The sequence below is a fragment of the Schistocerca piceifrons genome, chromosome 1 (assembly GCF_021461385.2).
Source record: "Schistocerca piceifrons isolate TAMUIC-IGC-003096 chromosome 1, iqSchPice1.1, whole genome shotgun sequence".
Lineage (NCBI taxonomy): Eukaryota > Metazoa > Arthropoda > Insecta > Orthoptera > Acrididae > Schistocerca > Schistocerca piceifrons.
The window spans coordinates 855338904-855349495 of NC_060138.1; the positions used below are offsets into that span (position 1 = coordinate 855338904).

At 37.9% G+C, this 10592-nt stretch overlaps 1 protein-coding gene across 2 annotated transcripts in view; it reads right to left on the minus strand.

Moving 5' to 3' along the window:
• Window positions 1-9354, minus strand: part of LOC124715699 (GATOR complex protein NPRL2-like) — a 110215-nt gene extending 100861 nt beyond the window's left edge. For both annotated transcript variants that reach the window (XM_047243116.1, XM_047243115.1), the window contains exon 1: window positions 8999-9354. In XM_047243116.1, coding sequence (XP_047099072.1) covers window positions 8999-9106 — 108 coding nt within the window. In that variant the 5' untranslated portion in view covers window positions 9107-9354. The remainder of the gene's footprint in view (window positions 1-8998) is intronic.
• Between the last annotated feature and the right edge of the window lie 1238 nt (window positions 9355-10592).

Here is a 10592-nt window from a genome sequence, read left to right on the forward strand (position 1 = left end):
GCAGTATATTGCTCCCTCCTATGTATATCTCGCAAAGAGACCAGGAGGATAAAATCAGAGAGATTAGAGCCCACACAGAAGCATACCGATAATCCTTCTTTCCACGAACAATATGAGACTGGAATAGAAGGGAGAACCGATAGAGGTACTCAGGGTACCCTCCGCCACACACCGTCAGGTGGCTTGCGGAGTATGGATGTAGATGTAGATAGTTCGGTAACTTCAACACCTGTCAGCACCTGCTTTCTTTGGATTTGGAATTATTATATTCTTCTCGAAGTTTGAGAGGAGGGCATTTAACCTGTCTCATACATCTTTCTCACCACATGGAAGAGTTTGGTCACAGCTGGCTCTCCCAAGGCTATCAATTGCTCTAATGGTATGCTGTCTACTCCCAGGGCCTTGTTTCTACTTAGGTCTTTCAGTATTCTGTCACATTTTTCATGCAGTATCATATCTCCCATTTCATCTTCATCTATGTCCCCTTCCATTTCCACAAGATTGCCCTCAAGAACATCACCCTTGTATAGACACTCTATATACTCCTTCCACATTTCGGCTTTCCCTTCTTGGCTTAGGACTGGTTTACCATCTGAGCTCTTGATATTCATACAGCTGTTTCTCTTTTCTCCAAACGTCTCTTTAATTTTCCTGTAGGAAGCATCTGTCTTAACCCTAGTGATATATGCTTCTACATCCTTTTATTTGTCCTCTAGCCATTTGGGCTTAGCCGTTTTGCACTTCCTGTCAATCTCATTTTTGAGACATTTGTATTCGTTTTCACTCGCTTCATTTACTGTATTTTTATATTGTCTCCTTTCACTGATTAAATTCAGTATCTCTTGTGTTACTCATCCTACCCATTGTTTTTATAATGTACTCCCTTCCCCTGTTCTTGTCAATTGTTCCCTAATGCTCCCTCTAAAACTCTCTACAATCTGTTGTTCTTTTAGTTTATACATGTCTCATCTCCTTAAATTCCTACCTTTCTGTAGTTTCTTCAGTTTTCACCTGCAGTTCATAAGCAATAAATTGTGGTCAGGGTCCACATCTGCCCCAGGATACGTCTTACGATTTAAAACCTGGTTCCTAAATCTCTGTCTTACCATTATGTAATCAATCTGAAACCTTCCAATGCCTCCAGGTCTCTTCCAAATATAAAGTCTTCTTTCGTGATTAAATTTTCGTCTCCCTTAACTATTTGAATAATTTCTTTTATCTCATCATACATTTCTTCAACTTTTTCATCATCTGTGGAGCTAGTTGAAATATAAATTTTTACTACTGTGGTAGGCTTGGGCTTCATGCCTGCCTTGGCTACAATAATGTGTTCACTGTGCTGTTCATAGTAGCTTATTCTCATTTCTATTTTTTTTTATTCATTATTAAATCTACACCTGCATTACCCTATTTGATTTTGTATTTATAGCCCTGTATTCAGCTGAGCTGAAGTCATGTTCCTCCTGCAACCAAACTTCACTCATTCTCATCATATTTAACTTTAACCTACCCATTTCCCTTTTTAAATTTCCTAACCTACCTGTCTGATTAAGGGATCTAACATTTGACGCTATTATCCGTAAAATGCCAGTTTTGTTTCTCCACTAATAATGACATCCTCCTGAGTAGTCCCATCCCCCCCCCCCTCCCCCTAGTTCCAAATGGGGGATTAGTTTACCTCTGGAATATTTTACCCAATAGGATGCTATCACTTAACCAAACAGTAAAGCTGCATTCCTTTGGTATCAATTGTTAATGTGGCCCACTGTTTTCTACTGTAAAGATACACCTCCATCTGTGCAAGGGGAATGACTTTTAACACCATGATGTTGTTGTTTCACAGCTAGAATATGATCTACACAATCAATGGCCATAGCAAGATCACACAAAATGTTAACAGCATAATTCTTATTGCTTACTTTTACCGGAACTGATCTCATAAGGTCATCTACTACTTCCTCAGTAAAGAAGCCTTTACACAAGACAAACTGCGCTTTTGTTAAAAGGTTATTCTCTCAATATTTGGACATAAGCTACTGTCTCAAAACTTCCGGAGAATATAGGAAAGGGGTAGACGGCTCTAAAAAAGTCATGTTCTAATCTCCACTGTTATAAATGGGTGTTACTACTGCATACTTCAGTCTTTCAGGAAATACATATTCACTCAGTAGCTGATTTCAAAAGCAGTTCAAAAAGGGTGTTAACAGGTCAAAACAAGATTTTCAGTATTTCTGCTGAAATACCATTACAATTAGGGAAGTTACAGCTTTTCAGCAATCTAATGATTTTTATGGTCTCTTCAACAGTGTCTGGTGTTGGTGTATGCATTGCTGACTAAGTAAGTCTAATCTGCTTTCGACAATTTATCTCAGCTACTGTTGGGAAGAACTCACTGAATTCAGTGGAGAATTATTTGAATTTAAAGTCATCAGTCTTGCTAATATCATCATCAAAGATACCATTCCTCACAAGCAACTTCTAATCAAGCTGCAGGCCTATGGGGTATCGTCTCAGTTGTGCGACTGGATTCGTGATTTCCTGTCAGGAAGGTCACAGTTCGTAGTAATAGATGGCAAATCATCGAGTAAAACTGAAGTGATATCAGGTGTTCCCCAGGGAAGTGTCCTGGGACCTCTGCTGTTCCTGATCTATATAAATGACCTGGGTGACAATCTGAGCAGTTATCTTAGGCTGTTCGCAGATGATGCTGTAATTTACCGTCTAGTAAGGTCAACCGAAGAGCAGTATCAGTTGCAAAGCGATTTAGAAAAGATTGCTGTATGGTGTGGCAGGTGGCACTTGACGCTAAATAACGAAAAGTATGAGGTGATCCACATGAGTTCCAAAAGAAATCCATTGGAATTCGATAACTCGATGAATAGTACAATTCTCAAGGCTGTCAATTCAACTAAGAACCTGGGTGTTAAAATTACGAACAACTTCAGTTGGAAAGACCACATAGATAATATCGTGGGGAAGGCGAGCCAAAGGTTGCGTTTCATTGGCAGGACACTTAGAAGCTGCAACAAGTCCACTAAAGAGACAGTTTGCACTACACTCGTTCGTCCTCTGTTAGAATATGGCTGTGCGGTGTGGGATCCTTACCAGGTGGGATTGACGGAGGACATCGAAAGGGTGCAAAAAAAGGGCAGCTCGTTTTGTATTATCACGTAGTAGGGGAGAGAGTGTGGCAGATATGATACGCGAATTGGGATGGAAGTCATTACAGCAAGACGTTTTTCGTCGCGGCGAGATCTATTTACGAAATTTCAGTCACCAACTTTCTCTTCCGAATGCGAAAATATTTTGGTGAGCCCAACTTACATAGGTAGAAATGATCATCAAAATAAAATAAGAGAAATCAGAGCTCGAACAGAAAGGTTTAGGTGTTCGTTTTTCCCGCGCGCTGTTTGGGAGTGGAATGGTAGAGAGATAGTATGATTGTGGTTCAACGAACCCTCTGCCGAGCACTTAAATGTGAATTGCAGAGTAGTCATGTAGATGTAGATGTATAATTTGCTTTAAAGAGTTCATTCACTTCACTTCATGCCTTATTATGATCAAAATTATCTTTGCTTTGTTCTTGAAAATTTTTAGTTACCTGGGGACAGGTAACTAAAACTCTTTATGGGGTGATGGAGAATTTTGTATTACTGTCTGCAGTATGTCTTGATTTGAGCTAATCCTCTGCTTTCCATCTTGCAGAGAATAATTTGATCCCAGATGTTAGCCACCCACTCTCTCAACTTACAATATAACAATCACTGACTCATTGTAAATGAAAACTGAATTCATAGTACTGTATGAATACGTTCAGGAAATAATTAAATTTATCATCTACTGTGAGTCTCATTTTTCATCCAGTTAATTCTGTCTGAACAGTGTGGACAAGGTAGCATCTGTGATACTGTGAAATTTTATTTTTTCTTTCTTAATTAAATCTGACTGATGGAGAGGCTTTGTCACTACCATATGACTATTATGGTCAGGTAAATCATTTATTGTGGGGCTGGAACTTCAGGGGTGGTCCAAAGAACTTTGAACTAAAGGATAAATTAATGAATAGATCTACACAGCCCCAAAACTGTTGTACTATGGCATTTTCTATTCTGCATGATATCCAGTGCAGGAGTATGGTAGACCCTACCATTACAAACACAGAACAGTAAAACCCATAGTCAAAGTCAGTGCTAATGTACAGTGCCCACAAATCAAATGTGATGTATTATCAATATCTGTAGATTATGTGAAGCCAGGATGTGCTATGTATATGTGAGCACTGGCTAACAAAAGAAGAGGGCAGTTACTACATATGTATTGAATACTTTGAGATGCTGGGTCCATTGTACCAAGAAACTACCTCAAATGGAGGTGTGTCTGTATATGTCAACATAAATCTCAGTGCAAGGAAACTTATGGAACTTCTGTTCAGATTCTGATCTAAAACTGGCTGGTTGACCTAATGGATATCAATATGATTATTGTTTCTGTGAACTATTCACCAAATGGAAATTTTGAAAACTTTATTACACAAATAGAAAGTTGTTTACATCACCTGTCATATCTTAAGTCAACAGTTGCATTGTATGGTGATTTTAATGGACACATAGGTGATAGCAGTGCAAAAGAGAGTGTTTTCTCAAATTTGATAGTTATGGTCTCTCTGTAGAAAATAGACTTCCAACACAAGGTGACTCCTATCTCAATACCATTACCACAAACTTACACAGCTGAGATTACAAAATAGATGTAGCTAATCTGCTGCTAGCAGGGAAAAAAAAATCTAAAGGCATTCAGAGTTGCGCTCTCTAATATTGCCTGGGATAAGGAAATTACAAAACAGTGCCTAGTAAAGCCTTAAGCTGCCCTCTCCAAACAATGAAAACGAAATTTGATTAAATATTCCCACGAAGTCATATGGGGAAATCACAAGAAAAACAAAAAATAGTCTAAGGAAAGACACAGCACACACCTGGAGTAGCCAATATGAAAAGTATTACCTCAATCTTTAATGACCATTCCAAGGCAGCTACAGACATTTAAACTAAACACATGCTTCACTGTAATTATTTAAAGGCCAAGAACAGAAAAGAAGTGGAGGGAGCCAAGAAGAAAAACAATGACACAATCACAGGAAAAAGTCTACCATCTTCTCAAATACTTTACCTCTGATAATTTTAATTATTACTTTATTAAACTTATTGAAAACACTGTAGCTGAAATCCCAGACTTGGACATGGATCCTGTTGTTTCCTAAAAAAACTATAACCCACTGCAAAATGGAAAGTTGGAAGAAAGTACAACCAAATGACATAGTGAAACTAGTGTAGACATTTATGGGATGTCGTGTACCATCATGAAGAAAAGTATCACTGAAATACCTTGGCCATTAACTACAGCAATAAGCAACTGCTTACATGCAGGAGCCTTCTCCATGATGCTCAACATGGTTTCCAAAAGGGACATTCCACAAATGCTGCTACATTTGACTTATTAAGAAACATAATGTTGGCCATTGAAGAAAGAGAGTCATGGGCATTTACACTGTGTGATTTAAGCAAAGCATTTGCTGTATTTCCCATATGATCCTACTCAAAAAATTACAATTCTATGGTATGGGAGGTGCTGTTCTAGCTACCCTTCAGTAATAATTAGAAAAGAGGTGGCAGATTGTTTCAGTTCAAGGAGCAACATAACAAGAACAGAAGTTAGAATATAGTGTGCACAAGTTTTCATCACAATCCCTCTCCCCTTTCTCATTTTTGTAAATTATCTAAGCCAAGGTGTTTGCAGATGATACTAGCCTTATTGCAAAGGAAAATCAAACTCTAGCAGTCCTGAAATCAGGTATGCTATTCAAAAAGACCAAGGTATGGTTCACCACAAAGAAGATGAAAATAAATGCAGACAAAACTCACCATATGACATCCAGCTTCAGCAAAAATATATATCCGGAAAACGTAGGAACTGTCAGATGACTCGGTTTCGTAACAGACTACAAACTCATATATCTAAAAAGAAAGATGATGAAACTTACCAAACAAAAGCGCTGGCAGGTCGATAGACACGTGTTTGTGTGTCTATCGACCTGCCAGCGCTTTTGTTTGGTAAGTTTCATCATCTTTCTTTTTAGATATATTTTTCCCACGTGGAATGTTTCCCTCTATTATATTCAGACTACAAACTCACATGGAATGGACACACTGAGCACGTATGTAAGAAACTGTCACACACAGTAGACCTCCTGGGGGATAAAAGTGTAATTAAGAAGCAGACCAATGTCTGTTAACTGTATATCACGCACTATTCCATAGCCATATTACCAATGGACTCCAGCTCTCGGGTCATTCATTGTGCAGCAAGGACATATTATTACTGCAAAAGAAGGCAGTAAGAATTATTATAACAAGTACGAGACAGGAACACTGTTGACCAATGTTTGCAGCCATATATATTTTTGAGCTTCCTTCATCTGAAGGAAAATTGAGATTCCTTTAGCAAGAGGCATGAAATACACAACCACATTACCCACAACAAACAGACCATAAACATAGGAACCTGACAACTATCCAAAACAAGAGACAACTTTCCGACACCGGCCATGAGAATTCTCAAGAGGTGCACGTCCTACCACTGGAGAGGTTAAAAAAACTTTTTTCAAGACACACAAAACTATATTTGCTACACTCCATCCAGAAAACTTTTGACTGTGAAGGAAGTGAATGGATTTACTGGACTTTCACTAAAACTTGTAAATCTGTCAGAACTAAAATATCAGTGGTAAATCAAATGTATCTATAGTAAAATGCTTAAACTACTCAAATTTTGTTGTAATGTTCGTTCTCTTTGTATTGTAAAATACCAGTTTTGTAATTTTTGGCACAGTCTATCCAGCCATTGCTGGTCAATGACACAGAATTGGTAATAAATGGTAATAATAAATTGTAATAAGAGTAATGGTACCTTGATTGTTCATGTTCTTTATTAATGATTTGGCAAACAATATACAGTAACTCACACTTTTTCCAGAAGATGCAATTGTAACTAATGAAGTTCTGCCTGAAAAAAGCTGCACACATTTCAGCCAAATCTTTATAGGATATCAAAGAACTGCAAAGCATTAGCAGTTTACTTCATATGTACAGAAATGTACAGTTTTGCATTTCACAAAATGTAGAACCGTATCCTAAGGCTCAATATCAATGAGTCATAATTTGAATCTGTCAATTCCTCCCAATGTCTGGATGTAACAGTTTCTGTGGATATGAAATAGAATTATTAGGTGGCTCACTTTGGTGCTACTGAAATTTCTTACAAACACTCATACAAACCATACCAGAATTTTGCTCAAGTGTGAGACACTCATGCCAAATAACACTAACAAGGAATATTGATGTTAGGCATATACAAAGAATTGAACCATAAACAGCCACAGGTTTGTTTGACCCACAGAAATGAAACACCAGAACTGAGAGATGGTTGAAGATGTATGCCAACTATCTCACAAAAGCCTACTTATAGAATTTAAAGAACCAGTTTTACATGAGGAATCTAGGAATATACTAAAATCCTCTATGTATTGCTTCAGCAATAGCCATGAAGACAAGTTTAAACTAATTATAGAGAACACAAAGGTATTTAAGCAATCATTTATCCTATGTTCCATATGTGGCTGGAATGGGGAAAAACACTGATAAGTAGTATAATGAGAAGTATTTGTACCTTATACCTTGCGTTTCACAGTGGTTTGCCGACGATACAAGTAGATGTAAAGAGACAGCCAAAAATTAATGTTAACATTATTTGACAGCCGCGTACAATGCTTTTCAGAACAGTTCCTGGAAAACTTTCAAAAGAAGGTTTCACATACGTTGTCATTATGCTATGGGATGTAGTCAACACCTGGTATCGGTAGGTTCAGTTGAACATTTTCTTCTGTCCATGTAGTTATATTTTTAGAGGTAAGATACAAATGTTGCAGTTCCCTTAACTGCACACCTACAACAATGGATATTTACACAACAAAACTGAATAGGATGTTACTGTACTGATAAATAAAACAAATCTTGAAATTTTTGTGGCCAATGTAAATTATATGCCAGATAATACTCAGACCAGGGCAACTCTTTTTTGTAATTAGGTACAAATGACTTTTTGACACAGGCATTTTTCCTAGGACTGAATCGGTCACTAATTTTGTCCGATAGCTCAGAATACTGCAGGACAACTGCATCTACGAGAAAGAACAGAGTGAAAAATAATTGTATACAGTCTATGGTGAACTGATTCACATACAAAATGGCATATACTGGGATGAACCCTTAGTTTTTGTTTTAACAAAATGAAATGCAAGTGTGTGTGACACATGTGTATGTGTTTTCCTCAGTATCATAAATGCTAAAACAATTCCTTTCATCTGGTATTTTTAGTTAATGGAAATTTAAAGAAGAATTACAATATCTTTTGTGGTAGCCTACCCATTGCAAAGGAGATGAAAAGACTAGTCTTAAACTACTACATAAGAAACTTCCAGGTATTCCACAGAGAGATTAATCTCCTATAGCTCAATTTGAAAAGTATCTAAATGAAACTCACAGGACACTATGGCAAGTAAAAAGCTTCCTCTCCATTGTCAACATTCATAATTTCTTTCTCCGAGGCCATGAGTTTTACTTCTGGCACCTCAGCTGTTTCAGTAAGTGAAACAAACAATTTAGCATTAACCCACACTTTTCACAGAGCTGTTTACAGCATTTTGAACAGACTGACAAAACATGTGAGGCTGTCATTCTGAAAAATGGGTCCCCCCACTCATTCAAGATTCAATGGAAGATTAACGCCCAGCAAAAAAAATCAAAATATATAAAAAACAATATGATTTGACAAGATCACTTCATGCCAACTGTTGGTGGTGACATCATTAGAGGGCATGTTTCTACAATATATAACTTTGATTTTAACATATTTTGCCTTCTGTCAAACTTGCACCATTACTTACTTGGCACGCTATTTTAGGTCCTGCCACATGATGGAATTCACACAGAAATATACATCGTAAGGGTCCTTCGCGGTTGCATCCCTCATAAAATCTTTCATGGTCTTCCATCACCCACAACAATCATCTCACCGCTTCGCGCAACATACTCTCACACGTGAGAGGCGTGTGGCCTCGCATTTATATAGAGCAAACCGATCCTGTTTATAAACAATAGCCAACATAATACGCAGCCCTATGAACTTGTTTGACAGTGAATACGCTAAGGTGGAGTAATTGATACAAACAATGAATGTGGACTCCAAACTAATTTTGCTTTACTTTTAATGAATATTTATTCACCATCGTCCCTCAAATGTGCTGCTTTAGTGAAACTGTGTCCACCTCCGCGCTCGAACGTTGGCATCACTGCACCATATGAGGCAAGAGTTCGTCCGAAAATAGCTGTAGGAGCATCGCTTAATCAGTGTTGATGCTAATTGGTGCGCTACGAGATCTGCGTAACGACCTCATCTTGTTAACAAACAGTAATTTCGTTACAGGGCAGTGTTGTCTCACTGACAACATAATACAGGATACCAAGTCTATAGTTATTACTGCAGCTACTACAAATGTTCGTACGACGAAGACAGTCGACTATGTTAACGTATTCTTCTTCACGTTTTCATATGACACAGTGAAAAAACATAGCCGTCAGTGACTGCTTCTTAAAAGCATTTAATAAATATAACTCGGACACCGACCAGCGTTATTTAAAAGAAGGTACACCGGTGCGCTCTAATTATTTATCGCAAACGCTGCTGAACACCCTTATCCCTGTCCCACCATTTCACTCTCTCCATCTACTCTATTTTCTTTTCTTTTTTTTTTTTTTTAAATGTCGTAGAAACATAAAGAAGAAAGGATGCCTGCCACCTGGTTAAAAACTAGTGTCGGTAACGCATAATGTTTAGCTTTCGAGAGGTTAAGGTAACAAAAACACAAAGAGCAAGTGCACGATTTAGTAGGACGAAGTGTGTCCCGAAACGTCTGTTAGCAACATATTTCCGCAAGAACCAAATAGTCTTGCGATATCCGAGTTTGCTTTTCTAGCTTCTGCTGTTACGGCTTCTAATTTCCAGACGAGAAACCGTCTTTCCTTTCTTGGAGTATTTTCAGTTCAAAATTACTCTTTTAACGAATAATTATGATACTGCTGAGCACTTCTTGACTACATTACTGTCGCCTGCAAAACTAGTTTTTCTTGCTAGCTTGGTTCAGACAAGCATCTTACCTAACAGAGAAAAACTACTAGTCCGAAGAACCGAAAGACTGAGTTTACAACTATATTGTTAAAGCTAAATACGTAACTTGCCACTCTGACATGTGAACACGTGATATCAGAAGGCGTAACTGAATGGCTTGCTAAATGTACAGACCTTTGTCTTCAAAATACTTATCTCCCTGTGCACGATAAAAGACTGCATTAGCGTAAGGGTTGTAACTACGCGACATGTGGAGGTTTGGATCAATCATGGAGGAAAGGGTTAAGTCATTGGTTTTCTTCTGAAGACTTCACCATTACGACGCCTATTTGTGTATTGTAAGAATGGAATTT